The sequence below is a fragment of the Typha latifolia genome, chromosome 9 (genome assembly GCF_019914945.1).
Source record: "Typha latifolia isolate L0001 chromosome 9, TyphaL0001v2, whole genome shotgun sequence".
In the NCBI taxonomy this organism is placed as follows: Eukaryota; Viridiplantae; Streptophyta; class Magnoliopsida; order Poales; family Typhaceae; genus Typha; species Typha latifolia.
Genome location: NC_133094.1, coordinates 9,423,122 through 9,444,267, shown reverse-complemented (window position 1 = coordinate 9,444,267; position 21,146 = coordinate 9,423,122). Strand labels below are relative to the sequence as shown.

The 21,146-nt window shown below is 37.4% G+C and overlaps 1 protein-coding gene across 2 annotated transcripts; it reads left to right on the top strand.

The window, feature by feature from the left end:
• The first annotated feature begins 13,372 nt into the window (after positions 1–13,372).
• LOC140794955 (small ribosomal subunit protein eS8-like) lies at positions 13,373–16,713 on the top strand. 2 transcript variants are annotated; one of them, XM_073147254.1, is made up of 6 exons: positions 13,373–13,448; positions 13,565–13,637; positions 14,019–14,355; positions 15,944–16,113; positions 16,230–16,329; positions 16,546–16,713. In XM_073147254.1, exons 1-5 carry the CDS (start codon positions 13,445–13,447, stop codon positions 16,312–16,314), a joined length of 669 nt encoding a protein of 222 aa, XP_073003355.1. In that variant the 5' UTR covers positions 13,373–13,444; the 3' UTR covers positions 16,315–16,329; positions 16,546–16,713. The 2 variants fall into 2 exon arrangements, with proteins under 2 accessions (XP_073003355.1, XP_073003354.1); XM_073147253.1 differs by lacking the exon at positions 16,546–16,713 and having other exon boundaries at positions 16,230–16,502.
• The last annotated feature ends 4,433 nt before the right edge of the window (positions 16,714–21,146 follow it).

The following is a 21,146-nucleotide window of genomic DNA, read 5'->3' as shown; positions in this document are numbered from 1 at the left end:
GATAAGCTAGTATTTATCACTGTCTTATGTCTCAACCGTCTTGAACATTGACAAATGTTTCAAATATAAAGAAATGCATACTTAATCTTAGAAAAATTTGCATTCTGACACCATGTTTTTTTTTTAAACTAAATTGCAATTTATACCTTATATTTTTACTATTTATAAATCGAATCTTATAATTTATTGAATATATGCAAAAACAGAACACCCTATGTTAGATTTAAATAACACAGTTTGGGCAAATAGAAATATTCTGTCAAAATTAAATATATTTTAAAAATAATTAAAAACCCTTAGTTTCCTTCTTATCTTCGTTTATATTTCTCTTCTACTTCTTCCTCGGGCAAATTAGATCCAACAAAAAAGAAAAAGTTATTCTCCTCTCCTGACAATCTATCTCTCCACACATTAGGTATAGCTAGGGTTTAGCATTTTTATTTCGGTATAGCTTAGATTTTTATTGGGTTAAGTTTAATTAATTCCATTCCATCGAGATTCGTGCCTCCCTCCTTTCTTAAGGCAATGATCTTGAATCATTCATGCCAAAGTGCTAAGTGGAAGTGACCTAGCTTCTCCACTAGTTTAACCATTTTTTTTAAATTTTTTTTGTGCATATAACACCCATTTTTAATAAAATTATAATTTACACCATGCAGTTTCACTATTTATAAATCGAGCCATATAATTTAGCGAATATATGCAGAAAATATTTTGCTGTTAGATCTATTAGTTAAACTTAACATCTGCAATAAGTTAACTATACTAAAAATATAAATATACCATCAACCAAGTCATATTAAGGATATTTTAGTAATTTTAGAAATAAAATATTTTTACTTAGGACGTAAACTACAATTTCGTTAAAAAGTAGGATGATATATGAAATTTTTTTCTAAATACAGAGACTCCTGGTTTCGGACATGCTTATAGTGGTTTGTGGGTATGAAGCAGATAGAATCCTCTATTTGATGTCATTTTCATTTGTATCATTTTCACCGTTAGGAGTTTTCAAATCCGGTAGATGGATTCTTAGTTATGTACATGATTGCACCTCGGCAAATAACTGATCTGATGCTTCAACATGCTTTCATATGTATAAGTGTAATTGAACTTTGTGAAATTCGTCTTTCACCTATCTATTAATTTCTAATTAAAAGGTTGTGTTATAATTTAACTTCTAATTACAATTCATGGTTCTCTGGCATCGGTATTGGCATTAAGTTTCCGTTCTTCAATCGTCATCAACTAACTCTAACCCGCGTGCCTCCAATTGAAGAAAGCAAAAGAATGCGCTGGCAAACCACCACCACCACCTATTCTCATCCTCCGTGGGCATTATGAAGGTTGTGTTAGAGTCTACCCGCCATTGCCGGGTGAATTGCCATCCCAATTGCATCCGAATTGCGTGCTGCTTCTCTTCCCGGCTGGCGCCAAGCCGAATATGGATATCAACAGCATATTCATATTCAAGATTAGATTAATTAAATGAATGATAAAATATATTCGACTATAATCATCTTTATATAAGATTATATAATTATGTTAGAAGCTAAAATAGAATGTGTATACATAATATGAGAAAAACTCTCTAGGAGGTAAGACTATTCACAGTCTGATCAGAAGACACAAACCACGTATCCCTCGCGTCTATCAATCGAGTGTCATTCATCGCTAGTAGGGTCCATAGGGTTGCAAATTGTAATAACCCAGATTTAAAAATAATAATAATAATAATAATAATAATATATAAATTAAATTAAAAAAAAGAGACAAAAAGAAAGAAATTAAAAAAAATTAGTGTTGCATGGCACGAGCTCGTGCCATGTAGATTGTGGGCGCACGTTGAGGGCGCCATGTGCGCCTACAATAGCCAGCCTGGCTGCGGTGGGCCCTGCCGCTGCCGCAACTGCCGCCCTTCCCCTCCTTCACCGCCTCTCTTTCGCTCTCTTTCAGTCTCTCTCACTTATTCTCTCTCTCTCTCTCCCTCTCTCTCTCTCTCGTCGACGCCGGCCTACCGCCGCTGTTGCTGCCACCACCGCTGTCACTGCCACCACCGCCACACCTCCCTCACCGCCTCTCTCTCTCTTTCTGAATCACCTCTCTCTCTCTCGACACCTCTCTTTCTCTCCTTCTCTTACCGACGCTGGCCTGCCGCCGTTGCCGTCGCCATCGCTGCCGTCACACCCTCCTCACCGCCTCTCTCTCACTCTCCTCTCTCTCTCTCTTTCTCTCAATCACCTCTCTCTTTCTCTCTTTCTCTCCTTCTCTTACCGATGTCGGCCTGCCGTCGTCGCCATCACTGCCGCCGCCACCACCACCGCTGAGGTGAGTGTAACAACCCAATCCCCCCCCCCCAAAAAAAAGAAAATTCATGGGCACGACGCGACCGGCCACACTGTGGCCGGCCTCGTGCCCATGCTCATGCAGCTTGGTGGGGCGCCACGCGCCTGCGGCCGCTGCCGCAGCCAACCGGCTGTGGCCAGTTGGCCGCGGTGGGCCCCGGCGCCGCCACTACTCCTCCTCCACCACCTTCTCTCTCTCTTTAAATCTCTCTCTCTCTCTCTCTCTCTCTCTCTCTCTCTCGGTCACCCTCTCACTCTACTCTCTCTATCTATACCGACACCTTCCCTGGAGCCGCCGCCGCCGCCGCCGGTGAGATCTCTCACTCCCCCTCTCTTTCCTTCTCTCTCTCTCCCTCTCTCTCTCTCTGATCTTGCCCAAGGTTGGGATCGTCGGAGCCGAGCTGCCAATGCCGGCCGCTGGCTGGCCAGCGGCGGCCGGTGCCCTCCCCGCCGGCCCGGGTCCGCAACCTCCTCCCTCACCTCCTCTCTTTCTTCTCTTCCTCTTCTCTTCTTCTTCTTCTTCTTTCTTTCTTTCTTTCTTTCTTTCTTTCTTTTTCTCCTTCTTCCTCAGCTCCTTCTCTGTCCTTCTGCACAGTGTTGGGCTCGGCCCAGCACTGATGGCAGATGTAATTAATTAATGATTAATTAGGTGTAAATATATGTAATACTTATATTTATTTATTTATTTACATATCTATTAGATTAATAGATAGATTTGTAAATTATAATTATTAGATTTATATTCTAATACCCTCATCATATATATTTTAAGTATTTTTATTAATTTTATGATTATTCTGCAACAAATAAAATACTAAGTTTATTTAGTTATTTATTTATTATTTTATTGAGTAAAGACTGCGTTGTCCCTAATTAATCAAGATAGTGTATGAATTATAAAATTAATTAAAATTAGACCACCTCTATACTTATTTAGCCTTTTATTTTATTTTATAATTATATATTTAGAAATACTCTTATATAAAAGGAAACAGGCCTCTTCGCCTTATATTATAACTAACTTTTTATAATGATAAAGAATTATAATATTTGAATCGTATCTATATTATAGACCTAGTTATGTAATTAAAAATAAAGAAAAGTGATTCTAAATCTAATAAACCTTTATATTTTAACTGAATTAATTCTAATTAGATAAACGGCTAACATCATACTACTTAAATATTTCAGATCCCGAACCCCTTTATTTGAGACCCCGTGGACCTTGCTAGCGATGAGTGTCACTTGGTTACCTGACGGTGAGTAGTCTTATCCCTTAGACGTCTTTCTCAAATTAGGTTATATTATATATTTGTGTATATGCATGTTTTGGCCTCCAGCATGATTATATAATTTTATCTAGAGATGATTATAGTCGAGCATATTTTATCATGCATTTGATTATGCTGATTTGGAATAAGAGTACATTGGTGATATATATAGAGATGATCAGAGATGATTCTACTGTTATAATTGTTTACCGAGTTGATCTGTAGCATGAGTATGCATGTAATAGATTAGCACGAGTATGCATGTAATAGATTAGCATGAGTATACATGTGTTGACGATATAGTTGGAGACTACATTGCATCATTTTCTCTTGATTCCTATTCCACCTAAATTCTTGTTATGCATTGACTTGTTATCGTACTGGATATATGCATATGATTTGTCATTTAGAAGGAAAGCATGAAATGTGATTGATAGGATAGTTGATAGAAAGCGTGAGGATACCCGAGTGGGCGCGAGGGTTAGGATGCTCTTGGTGGATGATTGATCGCTCGACATGGTCGCGATCCTGTTGGCTTTACGTCTGAGGTTGTTAGTCTGTGTGCGCAGCAGACATTCGGACACATGCCGTTCGCTAGGGCATATGTGGCGAGTTATCCTCACGAGGTTTCTATCAACTATGTGGGTGCCCGGTCCGGATGGATGTTGATACCCTAGCGGGTGGCGGGGTATGGTTATATTAGAGATGCTCTTGCGGGTGGCGGAGTATGCTCTGAGCCTTTGGACATGATGTTGAGACCGGGTACCGAGTATTGACTGTGCATAGTGGTCTAGTATGTTGATATTATACTGAGATGTCGTTGATGATTATGATGTTGAGAAATGCATATGATTTCATTATCATTTGATTACCTGATTATCGAGTGGTCAATATTCATCATATATGATTGCATTTGATATCATAATGTGGTCATGGTAGATATGCATCACGTGTCATATTTGAGAGAGAGTTATGATGATAGTATGATACGGAGATTTGTTTACTCATGGTCGAGGATTATATACTTTTATCAGTTATGACATGTTATCTACTTTTCATTTATATATTATTGAGGATACATTCATATACTCATTCATGGCATGATACTCTTTCTGATTCATATTATCCAGTATATGATTTACTCTCTGTTTGACATCACTGATTCGGGGTAAGGTCTATTCACTGAGCCTTTTGCTCATGACTCTCTTTATTTCTTTTCTAACCCCTCAGATTTGTGGTACGTGATAGCGACCTGAGATATCTTGAGAAGATATTTTAGAGTGATGATGAGGTGAGCTATTGATGCGAGACGGTATAGAAGATAGTTTAACCAGACATTGAGTTGTATCGTTGTTTGTTATATTTGTGCCTTATTGTATCGAATGATGATTTGTATAGTATATATCAGAATTTATAGCACTCGTGTATTAGTTGTTTAGTTGTATCTTGATGGTTTGTTGTGGCCTGTGTGGGCCCTACCAGATTATGTAGTGGTCTAGTGTATATTATTATGAACTTGGATATCCATATGTTAACAAGTTTATTTGGTTGATAGTATGATGTATTTGGTGATGGATCATGTGATCATGAATAGGTTAACAGGTTTTATTTGATGATGTCATAATTATATGTGCACAGGAGAGTATCTGTGTGGGACGGGCCCCTCACTGACCTGTCGCGTGCGCCATGCGTGCCGTGTGGGCGCGTGGGCGTGCATGTGCCGTGCCGGGCGGGGGCGTTATAGTGAGCCTCCCTCCCTTCGTTTCTCTTCTTCTTCTTCTTTTTCTTTTCCTCTACTTCTTCCTCTCATCGATCTAACTTCTTCTCTGATAATAAGGAACCTATCTAAATCACTTATTTTATTTAGTTAATCAAAATAAGATTTTTAGTTTAATTTTTCAAGAATAGATATATTTATTAACATGGTTGTTAGATAAGTGTAATTAGTGTAATTTCAGTTAATTATAATTATAAATATCTGTACATAAATATATTTTTAACTTCATATATTTTTATTAGATTAATACATGTCTTTATAATTAGGTGTGTATATATATATATATACGTACAACTTATTATACATTATTATGTATGTAATAAAATAGTAGGCTTACTTGATGTTTATATTACATAATTAAGTAAAGATTATTTTATATGCAACTCTTAATTTGTTTATTAAGAGTAGTAGTGACAAAATAATTAAAGTATAATTATATAATATTTTATAATATAGGTGCTTGTATTTTAAATTATATTATTGTACATGTAGCTCTTTTACGTTTTTTTTAATCAAAAGAGATTGACTATTATATACTTAATATATAATTAGCAGACTATGGTTTTATAAATAAATCTACAATGAGAATAATAACGTATTAATATTATTATAATTGAATATATGATATTGATCAAATCATTTAATAAAAATAAAAGAAGAAATTCTAAACCTAATAAATCATCATATGTTATACAAACGAATCCCAATTGGATAAATAACTAACTTTATATTACTTAAACATTTCCAAATCCCAAACCCCTTATTTGAGACCTCGTGGACCTTGCTAGTGATTTGTGACGATTAATCGATGGACGAGAGGGATACGTGTATTGACTATTCTGATCAGACAGTGAGTAGTCTTATCCCTTAGACGTCTTTCTCAAATTAGAATATATTATATAATTATGTATATGCATGTTTTGGCCTCTAACATGATTATATGAATTTATCTAGAGATGATTTCAGTCGAGCATATTTTATTATGCATTTGATTAGACTGATCTGGGATATGAGTACATTGGTGATATATAGAGATGACTGGAGATGACTATATACTATTACTCTGCACCATTGAATCTACTATGATTATTGATCAATAATGGAATAATTCCTTCATTCATAAAAATAGGAGACATAATTCACATGGATATAGTAAGTCTCGCTTCGTCAAGTAACGAAAACTCAATCAAATTCATAATTGTCTTAATGTAATCTTTTCCTTTGGTTTTATGTCGGGATGATCTCTATCATGAGTGTGCATGTGATAAAGTAGCGAGAGTATGCATGTGTTAGATAAATGGTTGGAGTCTGCATTGCATCATCTTTCTCTTGGCTTCTTTATCACATAAATTTCTGAGTTGCATGATCTGTTGTAGTATCGGATATATGCATATGATTTATCATGTATTAGAAAATTATAAAAATACTTGTGTATGTGATGTTATGGCTGGAACGGTATCTGGTCCGGATTGGTACTGAACATACTCTTAGCGTATGACAGAATATGGTGATGACTGATGGTTGTACTCTTAGCGTATGACATGGTACAACTATCATTGATATACCCTTAGCGTATGGCAATGTATGATTTTCTTCTGTGATACACTAAGCGTATGACAAAGTATGATTTATCTCTAGGGGTTGAGATGGATGATTGTGATAGTGAGAGATATGTGGATTATATCTGGCTTTGACATATATAATTATCTAGTGGTTGATATGCATTATGCATCATCATTGATGTGACTAGTATCACTGGATGATGATTGTTATACTCCATATGTGTTATATTAGGTGATGTTATATTATAATTTTATCATGAGAATTGAGTTCATTTATATATATGTTGTCGAGAATACATATATACATGCTCATACATGACATCATGCTTCTTTTTTATTCATATTATCCAGTACATGATTTACTCTCTGTCTGGCATCACCGATTTTGAGTAAGGTCTATTCACTAAGCATTTAGCTCATGACTTTCTTTATTTCTTTTCTAACCCCTTAGATATTAAGGTACGTGGTAGCGACTTGAGATATCTTGAGAAGAGCGATGATAAGGTGAACTATATATGCGAGTCGGTATAGATGATAGTTTATATAGAAATTGAGTTGTACAATTATTTGATATTTATACTTCATTGTATTAGACGATATTTTATATAATACAGGTCGAATTATATTATACTCGTGTGTTAGTGGTTATAAGTTGTATCTTGATGGTTTGTCTTGGCCTATGTGGGCTTGCCAGATTATTTAGCTGTCTAGTATGGTTGTTATGGATACAGATATGGATATGTTATAAGTTTATTTAATTGATAGTATGATTTATTTGGTGATGCATTATGTGAGCATGGATATGTCGTGCATACCGTGTGGGCACATGGGTGTGCACGTGCTCGTGCCATACGAGGGCGTTACACAAATAAAGTGGGTTCAAAATATTTAAGGTAATAAGACGTTATCTGTTTATTTAATTAGAATCTATTTGTGTAACATACGATGATTTATTATATTTTTTTAAATAAATAATTTATATTATATATAATATTATGATAACATTGATATGCTGTTACTATAAATTATATTTGTTTATTAAGGACTCTAGTTTTCTAATCATATATTAGGCATATAATAATTAATCTATTTGATATAAAACATAAAAGACCAAATATATAATAATATAATTAAAAATATAGTACATACAATAATTCAATTATTTTGTGATTATGACGCTTACTTAATTAATCACTAATTGTATATAAATAATTATCAGCTGATTATATAAAAATAATTATCATAGCTTCGTATTTCATTTTATACAAAAATAGTATATAATAATGACATGCTAAAATAGTTATATATAATATAAACATGAATAAAATTATTATCCATATAACTTTATATATAAAATTTGTAATTATATATAAGCTATAGATATATTTATATGCAAATATTTATAGTTATAATAATCAATTATTATACTGATTATATTTAGCTAATAATCATATTAGAGAGTATAAATTATCATAATAATTACTGGCTAAATAAAATAATTTAACTTATCTTTAGGAAATAACTATATAAATAAAAGAAGAGAAAAGGAGGGGAAAATCTCTCTATTGTGCTTGGCTCGGCCAGCACTATCTAAGTAGAGGAGATAGGAAATGGAGGAAGAAAAATAAGAAAGAAAGAAGAAAAGAGGAGAAGGGAAGGGAGTAGGGTAACCATGCCAGTGGTGAGGGAACTTGGTTGCTGCTGGCCAGCCAGCAAGCAGCCTCTCATTGGCAACTCAATCCTGACGAACTCTAGAGAAAGAGAGGAAGAAAGAGAGAGAAGAAGGCTCACCTCGGCGGTGACAATGATGGCGGTGGCAGGCCAACATCGACAAAGGGAAGAGAAAGAGAGAGAGAGTGTGTGAGAGAGGGAGACCAAAAGAGAGGGGGAATAAGTAGAGAGAGAGGTAGTGGGAGAGCCGGTAGCGGGGTGCGTGGCACCCCCTCCCCTACGCAAGATGCTTGCATGGATATGAGGCTGGCCACAGTTGTGCCAAAAATAATTTTATATTTTTCTTAACGACTGGGTTGTTACTTAAGTAACTATGACAATAATCATAAACTAAATATGGAGTTTGTTTTGGAGAAGAAAGAAATTATAAAACCAAAAAAAACACATAAACATTTAATGTGTTGATAGGGATTTGATGAATTTATATTTAAATAGTTTTAGGGAAACTTATAATTGAAGATATGTAACAACCCAATCCCAAAAATAATAATAATAATAATAATAATAATTTTTTTGCATGGGCACGACGTGGCCGGCCTCGTGCCCATGCAGTGGGGCTGCGTGGGAGAGGTGCCACGCACCCCCCCTCGCGTCGCCGTAGCCAACCGGCTGCGGCCGTCTGGCAGCGGCGGGCCCAGCACCGCCGCAGCTACCGCCAACCTCCCACCGCCTTCCCTCTCTCTCTTTAAATTTCTCTCTCTCTCTCTCTCTCTCGCCGAGGCCGGACTATCACCGCCGCCGCCACCTCCACGAGTGCCGGTGAGCTCTTTCTCCTCCTCTCTCTTCTTCTCTCTTCTTCTCTCTCTCTCTTTCTTACCTTGGGCTCGGGCCCGTCGGAGCCGAGCCGCCGGCGAGAGGCCTAAGCCACCACCACCAACCGTGCCCTCCCCTCCCCGCCGGCCCGGGTCTACACCTCCCTCCTCCTTCTTCCCTTCTTCTCTTTTCTTCTCTTCTCTTCTCTTCTTCTTCTTCTTCCTTTCTTTCTTCTCCTTCTTTCTTCTTCTTCATCTTCCTCAGCTTCTTTCTTTCCTTCTGCAATAGTGCTGGGTTAAACAACCCCCCACCCTCCCTTAGTATTTCCCTTCCGAGGGAGAAGACAAAGGGGGAGTGGGAAAGCCCCTAGGGCTGCGGCGCTAGCAGCGTGGCACGAGGCCGACGGTGCCGGCGGCACAACACGGGGTCGGCGGCGGCGCAGCACGAGGTTGAGGAAGGTAAGTAAAAGAGGAGAAAAAAAGGAAAAATGGAGGAGGGCTTACCGAGAGGGGGTTGGTCGACAAGCTCGACGGCTCTCGGTCTAGGGCTTCGTCGGCTCCGGCATCGGCAACCGATAGAGAGAGGAGAGGGAGAGAGGTAGTGAGGTGGAGAAGTGGTGTGGTGGGGGTGGGGGAGAGAGGTAGTGAGGTAGAGAAAATGGCGCGGTCGGGGAGGGGAAGACGGGGATTAATGGAGGTGGGGGGAGGGTAGCGTGCACGGCAAGGGAAGGGGAAGAAGAAGGAGAAGAGAGGACGAGGGGTGGTAGAAACTTGTGACGCACGCGCCGTCACGGGATTTTTTTTTATAATTGGGGTCGGTCCGGCGTCGGCAACCGTGGTCGGGGAGGGGAAGACGGGGATTAATGGAGGTGGGGGAGGGTAGCGTGCATGGCAGGGAAGGGGAAGAAGACGGAGAAGAGAGGACGGGGGTGGCAGCCACGATTTTTTTTTAATTGGGATGTTACAAGGATAATCTAGATATTTTATAAATTAGCGTATTTAAACATAATATTCTATTCTGGTAACGACTGTTCAATATAACTTCCCTCTGGGATTTTGGGTGCTGAATCTTTTGATTGTTGTTTCATATGGTTTGATCTTTCTTCTGGTAGCGTTTGACATAATATGGACGCTTTGTGATCAGGTGACAATGTTCAGTGTAGATGAGCAAGTTCTGAAATTGTCATGATTAGCATATTCTTGACTCTGGACTGTTTGGTTTCGGGTGAAATCATGTTATATATATGCAGTTGACCGAATGTGATGGCCATATACCTTTGTGAATTTATTCCAAACTCATCTGTTTCTACCAGAGTCTGTCAGTAACAGTTTCTCCTTTTTCGTTTAATTTGGAACATTTTTTTCTAGCATATATCTATGTTTTAGAACCATGGTAGTTTGAAATGATAGCATGCCAATAGAAATTTAGTATGTTGTCATTCTTCTGGAGTCGTAAAATAGATTTGTAGTGAGTCTTTGCTTGTGTGCAGGTAGCTTCAAAGATAGTGTCATAGTTGGGAGTCTTGAGGCCCCTCTTAGGTGATGTGTTATAATGGCTACTTGCCTTGGCACTTGAGAAATTTTAACTTTTGTTTGTCTCCCATATGGTCAGATATATGTTGGTCAGGAATCTTGTTTGATTTTATTCAATAGTCGCTATCATTGTTTGTCCCCTGCTTTCTCTTCTGCTGTGCAAATATTCTGAAGTAATGTAGATATTCCCTAATTGTTTTCATGACTTTCGTCAAGCTACTATCGTGAGGATGAAAACTGAGGAAAGATCTGTAGCTGCACGAGTATATGAGGCTTTATATGGGTAACTTGAAATGCCATTTGTTGTAAATTACATGTGTAATTATTGTTTACTTTTTGTATTATTCTTGAGGCAAAATGATGTTGGTTGTTGGTTGTGGTATAATAAGTACTTCAATTTGGTTTATGTAGTCTAGATGCCATTCCTTTCTGACCCCTTAAATTTGAGCTACCTTGATTTAGTTAAGTTTAACTTTATTGTTGACTTGGTATTCTTGACTCAAATGGTTGATACGTGTGCATTTCCTTTTATTGGCTTTAGGGCCAGGAGGGTGAAGGTGCCACTGAGGAAACAAAGAAGAGCAATCATGTTACCAGGAAGATCGAGAAACGCCAGCAGGAACGTAAACTTGACTCCATATTGAGGAGCAGTTTGGTGGTGGAAGGCTGTTAGCCTGTATCTCTTCCCGCCCGGGTCAGTGTGGCAGAGCTGATGGGTAAGAAGTTCATACTATTTTATGAGAAACTATGTTTCTTGTTCATGCCTGATTTATATTAACAAACATTTCTAATAAATCATGCTCTTTATTTGCGCTCGAACTTTTTCGTGTAGATATATTCTCGAAGGGAAGGAACTAGAGTTTTACATGAAGAAGCTGCAGAGGAAGAAGGGCAAGGGTGCCGGAGCAACCGCTTAAGCAAACTATTCTTAGGTTTCCAAGGCTTTGAACAAGCTCGTTTATGCACTTTGTTATTTGATATTTCAAGTTTGGAACTCCTGACTTTTTGTTTAGAGTTTTAGACTTCCGACTTTTGTTGCTGGTTTTAGAAATTTTGACATGCAATAGCTGTTTGCTATGAAAACATACTAGTCTATTCCTGTGAGGTTTATTGGTTGAACTATATTCAGAAATCTATGCCCGTTGCAGGTGGATTGCCGCGTCGACACTGTTCCGGCACGGTATGTACCGGCGGTGGGGCATGAGATGTAGATTTTGCTAGGAGTTGTATAATTTCAGAGTAAACTCTGGTGGTGAAAACTTGTGTAAGATTAGTCATTATTCACCAGCTTGAAGTCGAGGCATAGGGGAAGAGGGAGCCCATTTGCATCAAAAAAGTTTTATAAGTAACAATTAAGTTTTAGCAACAATAATATTAGGTTGGAGAGTACATTTATTTTTCATACTAAATGCATATTTATAAAGATTAGCTAAGTTAAATCTTGTAGTTTGGTCCTCTAGGAATTTCATCTCATACTTCATTCTTTCCTCAAAAGTAATTTTTAAACGGCGTTCTTTTTAAACTGGAGCTTTAATCCGTGAATATTCGGGTCTAGTTTATGGATAGGTATAATGGTAGTCCAAACAAATCCCTAGGGAGTACTGAAACCCATCTTTCAATTTTAATTCTAGGAAAATTTGCATAGATTTAAATCCTATATTTTTATTATTTATAGTCATATGATTTAACAAATATCATGTTGTTAGATCTTAAATTTAATTAAATATCCGAATTAAGTTAATTAAATTATAAAAATTATAAAAATATCTTCAATCAAGTCATACCAATGATATTTTAATCATTGTAAAATAAGAGTATTTTAGCCGTCTTAAAAATAAAAGATTTCTATTTAATGAAATATTTCGATGGTGTTAGTTCAAATCTAATTCACATATTTCTTAAATACGTTTTTATAAAGCAGGGTGTTACGTACAAATTTTCTTTAGTTCTAATTATGGGATACAAAAGTTGATAATTTGTTATTATTTCAAACTATTGGCTCGTCTAAGTTGATCTTTCAAATATAATAAAAGATATCGTATATTAATTATTTTGAGCAAAATCAAGCACAATAGGAAATTTTCATTTCAAATTAATTATAATTTAAAAACAATAGAAATAATAATAGATAGAGTTGATATATGAATAGAAATGTAGAAAAAAAGCAATAAATAAATAAATAAATCTATTTAATAAAACAAGTTTTTAAAATAGTACTTTAAATAAAAGGACAAAAAATAGAATGCAAAATAAAAGTAAGAATAAAAAGTTGGGAAAAATAATTTTTTTTAAGTTAATTAAAATTGCTGTTTCTGTATAAATCTCTACAATATCATTACTAATATTATAAAGAAGACACCTAAGAAATAATATGATAGTAAAACTCTTATCCCTCGTTTAAGTACGAAAGAAACCTATAAAGACTAGAATTTGGACTATCACTCAAGTAGGGAAAGTAGAAGACTAATCCACGATGGGTAAGGAGAAAACCCTAGTTATGATCCACATCTCTTCCACGAGATGAATTCTCAAGGGTTCTAATCCACCATCGTTTCGTGGTGATTTCTGCCATGGTGCTCTTTTCCTCTCGCAGGTATCTCCCGGGACTCGATGCACAAGAGGCGCGCCACTGGAGGGAAGAAGAAGGCATGGAGGAAGAAGCGAAAGTAATGCCTATGTTTCCTTTAGTTTAAGTTAAAAGTTTTCTTCATCTGATGGTTGCTTGATAGTTAGCTTGCTACTGTGGTAGATCGTCGAATTAGTCTTTTTTCTCTTGATTTTGGGACGATTTTCTGCAAAAAAAAATTGAATCTTTAAGTAATCTATGTGGTTTCTTTTTTTCTTTTGCTTATTGACATATACCGTGGTGGGTTCCTTTTTGTTGTGTTTATACGTTGTTTTCTTCTATTTATTGGATCGCCTAGATGGATGAGATATGTAATACTCTCATGTTCTATATATTGACTTTTACTTGCAATCTTCTGTGATTTTTAGTATTATTTTTCTTGGCGAAGATTTATCTGAAATTTGTACTTTTGCTCCGTAAGGTATGAGTTGGGCCGCCAGCCTGCGAATACTAAGCTTTCGAGCAACAAAACAGTGAGGAGGGTTAGGGTTCGTGGAGGCAATGTGAAGTGGAGGGCCCTTCGTCTTGATACTGGTAACTTCTCATGGGGAAGTGAAGCTGTTACCCGCAAGACGCGTATCCTTGATGTGGTGTATAATGCTTCGAACAATGAGCTTGTGAGGACGCAGACACTCGTGAAGAGTGCTATTATCCAGGTTGATGCTGCCCCCTTCAAACAGTGGTACCTCCAGCACTACGGTGTTGAGATTGGTAGGAAAAAGAAGACCCTTGCTGGTGCCAAGAAGGAAGCGACAGAGGTAGCTTTCTTTTGCATTCATGTTTTCTTTCATGCAGATCATATACTTGGTGTGTTGTAGATTGAAGTGGTCCAATTTTTTTTTTTCACTTTTGATTTCTTTTTTTTCATTTGTATTTGTTGGTAGGATTACTTCTCACTGTTTGTTCTAGTTTTAGTCTGTCAATAATGCAATATTGAGATTATATTCCTGAGATATCGTAAATGATGGGCCAAATGAAACAGTCAGTATATTTTGCATTGCTCATGATAGCATGGCATGATGGGTTTCTGATTGTTATCTTTGCTGTCAATTTTAATCAATTGATTCCCTTATTTTTGAATTCTTTATCTCTTTTGGCTGGTCCAAATAACTTTGGTCTTTTGGTTGAGTATGTTTATTGGGTAACAAATGTATAGCAATTGCTTATTTAGATTGAATAAGGTAATAGTAGTTTGATATGCCATATGAAGAATATTTCATGTTCTGGTAACAACTGTTCAGTATAACTTCCCTCTGGGATTTTGGGTGCTGAATCTTTTGATTGTTGTTTCATATGGTTTGATCTTTCTTCCGGTAGCGTTTGACATAATATGGATACTTTGTGATCAGGCTGGCAATGTTCAGTGTAGATGAGCAAGTTCTGAAATTTCATGATTAGCATATTCTTGACTCTGGACTGTTGGTTTGGGTGAAATCATGTTAAATGCAGTTGACCGAATGTGATGGCCATATACCTTTGTGAATTTATTACAAACTCATTTGTTTCTACCAGAGTCTGTCGGTAACAGTTTCTCTTTTTTGTTTTAATTTTTAATTTTTTTCTAGCATATATCTAGTCAAAAAGATAGTATCCACTTCTCTATGTTTTAGAACCATGATAGTTTGAAATGACAACATTTCTTGTCTGAAGGTGTATAGTCAACTATTGCTATTTGTCATATGAAGTTTCTGTTGATCGGTGTGAGAACAGTATGTTGTCATTCTTCTGTAGTCATAAAATAGATCTGTAGTGAGTCTTTGATTGTGCAGGTAGCATCAAAGATAATGTCATAGTTGGGAGTCTTGAGGCCCCTCTTAGGTGATGTGTTTTAGTGGCTACTTGCCTTGGTACTTGAGAAATTTTAACTTTTGTTTGTTTCTCATATGGTCAGATATATGTTGATCAGGAATCTTCTTTGATTCTATTCAATAGACACTATCATTGTCTGTCCCCTCCTTTCTTCTCTGCTGTGCAAATATTCTTAAGTAATGTAGCTATTCCTTAATGGATTTCATGACTTTCCTCAAGCTGCTATCGTGAGGATGAAAACTGAGGAAAGATCTGTAGCTGCATGGGTATATGAGGCTTTATATGGGTAATTTGAAATGCCATTTGTTGTAAATTACATGTGTAATTGTTGTTTACTCTTTGTATTATTCTTGAGGCAAAATGATGTTGGTTGTGGTATACTAAATACTTCAATTTGGTTTATGTAGTCCAGATGCCATTCCTTTCTGACCCCTTAAATTTGAGCTACCTTGATTTAGTTAAGTTTTACTTTATTGTTGACTTGGTTTTCTTGACTCAAATGGTTGATAAGTGTGCATTTCCTTTTATTGGCGCCAGGAGGTTGAAGGTGCCACTGAGGAAACAAAGAAGAGCAATCATGTTACCAGGAAGATGGAGAAACGGCAGCAGGAACGTAAACTTGACTCCCATATTGAGGAGCAGTTTGGTGGTGGAAGGCTGTTAGCCTGTATCTCTTCCCGCCCGGGTCAGTGTGGCAGAGCTGATGGGTAAGAAGTTCATACTATTTTATGGGAAACTATGTTTCTTGTTCATGCCTGATTTATATTAACAAACATTTCTAATAAATCATGCTCTTTATTTGCGCTCGAACTTTTTCGTGTAGATATATTCTCGAAGGGAAGGAACTAGAGTTTTACATGAAGAAGCTGCAGAGGAAGAAGGGCAAGGGTGCTGGAGCAACTGCTTAAGCAAACTATTCTTAGGTTTCCAAGGCTTTGAACAAGCTCGTTTATGCACTTTGTTATTTGATATTTCAAGTTTGGAACTCCTGACTTTTTGTTTAGAGTTTTAGACTTCCGACCTTTGTTGCTGGTTTTAGAAATTTTGACATGCAATAGCTGTTTGCTATGAAAAACATACTAGTCTATTCCTGTGAGGGTTATTGGTTGAACTATATTCAGAAATCTATGCCTTTGCAGGTGGATTGCCGTGTCGACACTGTTCCGGCACGGTATATGCCAGCGGGCGGTGGTGCACGAGATATAGATTTTCTAGGAGTTGTATAATTTCAGAGTAAACTCTGATGGTGATAACTTGTGTAAGATTTAGTCCTTCCTATTCACCAGCAGAAGTATTTCTGGGTCGTATGCATATGGCTGAACAGGCAGTTTGAAATTGAGGCTTAGGGAAAGAGGGAGCCCATTTGCATCAAAGATTAGGCTGGAGAGTGCATTTGAATGCATATTTATAAAGATTAGCTAAGTTTAATCTTGTAGTTTGGTGCGAATGACCTCCATCTCCTCTGGGAATTTCATCTCATCATGCTTCCTTCTTTCCTCAGTAGTAATTTTTAAACGATGTTCTTTTTAAACTGGAGCTTTAATCCGTGAATATTTACGGATAGGTATAATAACCAGAACGGATCTCTTTCTTAAGAAATATATATTAAAAAAAGGCAGTCCATGCAAAGAAAAGAGAAAAAATGGACAGTCCAAACACATCCCTAGGGAGTGCTGAAACCCATCTTTCAGTTTTAATTCTAATTCTAATTATAGGACCAGTATACAGAAGTTATTAGTATTTGTTATTGTTTCAAACTATTGTTTGATTACCTCAAACTTAAATTGGCTCGTCTAAGTAGATCTTTTATATTTCGAAAGAATAAAAAAACCTGATATTAATTTATTTAGCAAAATCAATCGCAATAGAAGATTTTTATTTCAAATTAATTATAGTTTAAAAATAATAGAAGATACAAAAAGGCACTGCGAGGATGTATGCCCATACTATGTAAAATAATTATACAACAGAGAATAAAAAGAGGCATGTTATTGCAAGATAATGCGGGGTTATAAGTTCGCTCTCTATGTAAAATAACAATACAGGAAATAAAATTCTGCAGAGTTATAAGCTCGCTCTCTATGTAAAATAACAATGCAAGAAATAAAAAAGAGAAGATGAGAGAGAAAATTGTAACTTTAGATTGTAGTTGAGACTATCGGTATTTAAGAGAAGAGTAGAGAGAGAACAAATTTTAACTTTAGCTGAGGTAATTTGTAATTAAATATTATCTAATCTTGGAATAAAATAGTAATTATAAATTATTATTATTAACTTATTTTAAAAAAATAGTATGAAATAAAATGAGAGAAAATAAAGAATTACTATACTATAATAAAGTAAGTTGTTGTTTAATAACTACACTAGAATAAGAAGATTTATTCTAGAATAAATTTATTTCTATATTTTATAAGTGAACAAAGGCATAAAAGATTAGAATTTGGACCATCCTACTTTCATGATCACTCAAGTAGGAAAACTAAGACTAAATTATGAACAAATTAATCCTACAAACACCAATACAAATACATTCTCCTCTTGGGGTTAAACCAGCTCAAGGATGCACAGCTGTCCATTTAAATTACCGTACCATTAAAAAAAATCTTAATATTTTTGTGTTAATTATAGATCATAATTTATTTAAAATTCGATCAACATTCGTTTAAGATATTCATATCCGTTTAGTTAGGATATAGTTTTAAATTTTGTTATCCATTTAATATCTATATCCAAATTAAAAATACAGATACTAATGTAGATTGAGCACTATCCAATTTGTATCTGATTCGTTTTTACCTCTAATAGCTATCTAATTAAATCACGGTACCAGAATCTTATAATATCCAACATCTAATGACTTCAGAATATCATGCAACACTCTCAACCATCTTATCATGAAGCTATGTGAACGAACCATAGTTAATTTAAAAGATTTTCACAAAGAAAACGAGCAGAAACAATGAACAATAAAACAAGCCATCTCCTCTTTGACTTGCATGGTGATATGATATATCTACAACGACAAGTTATAGAGGACGATGGGGCACGAAGTTCTTGCTGCAATAAAAAAGAAGTTTTATATATATTATATTATGAATCCAACACTGACTCTGATCTCAATATAAGCAGTTATAGGTTGCAAGAAATGAAGTTGTCTCATGGCAATAAAGGATGTCTTGAGACTTATAAAGATATAAATATTATCAAAATATTAATTACAAGCAATAAAAATAAATGGGTTAGAAAATTACAAGCAATCAAAATATAAATTACAAGTAACAAAGATAATTGTGTCAAAAAACTACAAGTAACTAAAATATAAATTATAAACAATAAAGATAATTGTGTCAGAAAATAATGGTTGAAATTCTAAATGGGTGAAAGGGTTTTGATCTGATAATTTATATTAGTTTGATATTACTCATATTATATATATATATATTCGAGCTGACTCGATCGAGCCGACTCGGGATCAAGCTTGGCTCAAATTTAATTTCGAGCCTAGCTTTAATGATCAAGCTCGGCTAAGCCTATTTTCGAGCCGAGCTCAAGTCGGCTTGATTATTTTGACAGCCCTAGACGAAGGGGGAGTGGGAAAGCCCCTAGGGCTGCGGCGCTAGCAGCGCGGCACGAGGCCGACGGTGCCGGCGGCACAGCACGGGGTCGGCGGCGGCGCAGTATCGACGAAGGTAAGTAAAAGAGGAGAAAAAAAGGAAAAAAGGAGGAGGCTTACCGAGGGGGGTTTGGTCGGCAAGCTCGACGGCTCTCGGTTCGGGGCTTCGTCGGCTCCGGCATTGGCAACCGAGAGAGAGAGGAGAGGGAGAGAGGTAGTGAGGTGGAGAAGTGGTGTGGTGGGGGAGGGGGAGAGAGGTAGTGAGGTGGAGAAAATGGCGCGGTCGGGGAGGGGAAGACGGGGATTAATGGAGGTGGGGGGAGGGTAGCGTGATTTTTTTTTTAATTGGGGTCGGTCCGGCAACCGAGACAGAGAGAAGAGGGAGAGAGGTAGTGAGGTGGAGAAGTGGTGTAGTGGGGGAGGGGGAGAGAGGTAGTGAGGTGGAGAAAATGGCGCGGTCGAGAGGGGAAGACAGGGATTAATGGAGGTGGGGGGAGGGTAGCGTGCGGGGGTGGCAAGCACGAATTTTTTTTAATTGGGGTGTTACAAGGATAATCTAGATATTTTATAAATTAGTGTATTTAAACATAATATTCTATTGTTGATACTCTTCTATTTGGATATTATATGAAATTTTGAAGAGAAAAGAAGGTAAAATTATAAATGATTAAAGACGGTGCATTAACTAGAAAATAGCGAAAATATAGAGTGTACTTTGTAAAATTCCCTTCAACTAACGACGGACGGCTATGATTACTTTATCAATAAAAGATTAGACGGCAGATGTTATCTCCCTTAAGTGGCTTGCCTATATATAGCGGCCAGGGTTAGGGTTTGGGCGGAGAAGAGCTATAATTCACACAACTAAAGCCATACGTAAGATTAGCGAACTAATAGAGTTAATTATATTATTAGAGAATTTATGTTTAGGCATATACATGAGTCTGGGGTCTCCTAGGGTGAGTCCTATGTTATCCTAAAATTCACATGATAATAAATTGTCATTACGGGGTTAGGCTAATTAAATCAAGTGGAAATGGATAAACGGGGTTATAGGGTCCAAATGACCCCAAATTGATTAGGCTGGAGGTATTGGGTTAGACTCGAGCCTAACCCAATAGGCGAGAGCGGCCTTGGTGGGCTGCAGTTGGACTGCAGCCCACCAAGGTTGGCTGAAGTGGGCTGGGGCCAACCACAGCCCACCAAAGGCTTGGTTGGTGGGCTGCGGTCTGCAGCCCACCCAACCCTGGACCGCAGCCCACCTAGGAGGGCTCAGTGGGCTGCGTCCGACCGCAGCCCCACCCTCCCTTAGTATTTCCCTTTCGAGGGAGGAGACGAAGGGGGAGTGGGAAAGCCCCTAGGGCTGCGGCGCTAGCACTGCAGCACGAGGCCGACGGTGCCGGCGGCACAGCACGGGGTCGGCGGCGGCGCAGCATTGACGAAGGTAAGTAAAAGAGGAGAAAAAAAGGAAAAGGGGAGGAGGGCTTACCGAGGGGGGTTGGTCGGCAAGCTCGACGACTCTCGGTCCGAGGCTTCGTCGGCTCCAGCATCGGCAACCGAGAGAGAGAGGAGAGGGAGAGAGGTAGTGAGGTGGAGAAGTGGTGTGGTGGGGGAGGGGGAGAGAGGTAGTGAGGTGGAGAAAATGGCGCGGTCGAGGAGTGGAAGACGGGGATTAATGGAGGTGGGGGAGGGTAGCGTGCACGGCAAGGGAAGGGGAAGAAGAAGGAGAAGAGAGGACGGGGTGACACGCACGCGTCGTCACGGGATATACTTTTTTTAATTGGGGGGGATAATCTAGATATTTTATAAATTAGTGTATTTAAACATAATATTCTATAATATTCTATTGCTGATACTCTTCTATTTGGATGTTATATGAAATTTTGAGGAGAAAAGAACACAAATGGTTAAATATGCATTAACTTAGAAAATAGCAAAAATATAGGGAGATGGGGGTGCTTGGCACCCCTCCCTACGCGAGATGTTTGCATGGACACAAGGCTGGCCACAGTCGTGCCCAAAAATAATTTTCTATTTTTTTTAACGACTAGTTTGTTACTTAAGTAACTATCACAGTAATCATAAAAAAAGAATCTAAGTATAAAGTAAATATCGAGTTTGTTTTGG

Excerpts from the sequence above, each read along its gene's own strand:
- LOC140794955 (XM_073147254.1), top strand. Across the intron at positions 14,356-15,943 it reads CCAAGAAGGAAGCGACAGAG|GAGGTTGAAGGTGCCACTGA; the intron begins GTAGCTTTCTTT and ends TATTGGCGCCAG. Across the intron at positions 16,114-16,229 it reads CAGTGTGGCAGAGCTGATGG|ATATATTCTCGAAGGGAAGG; the intron begins GTAAGAAGTTCA and ends TTTTTCGTGTAG.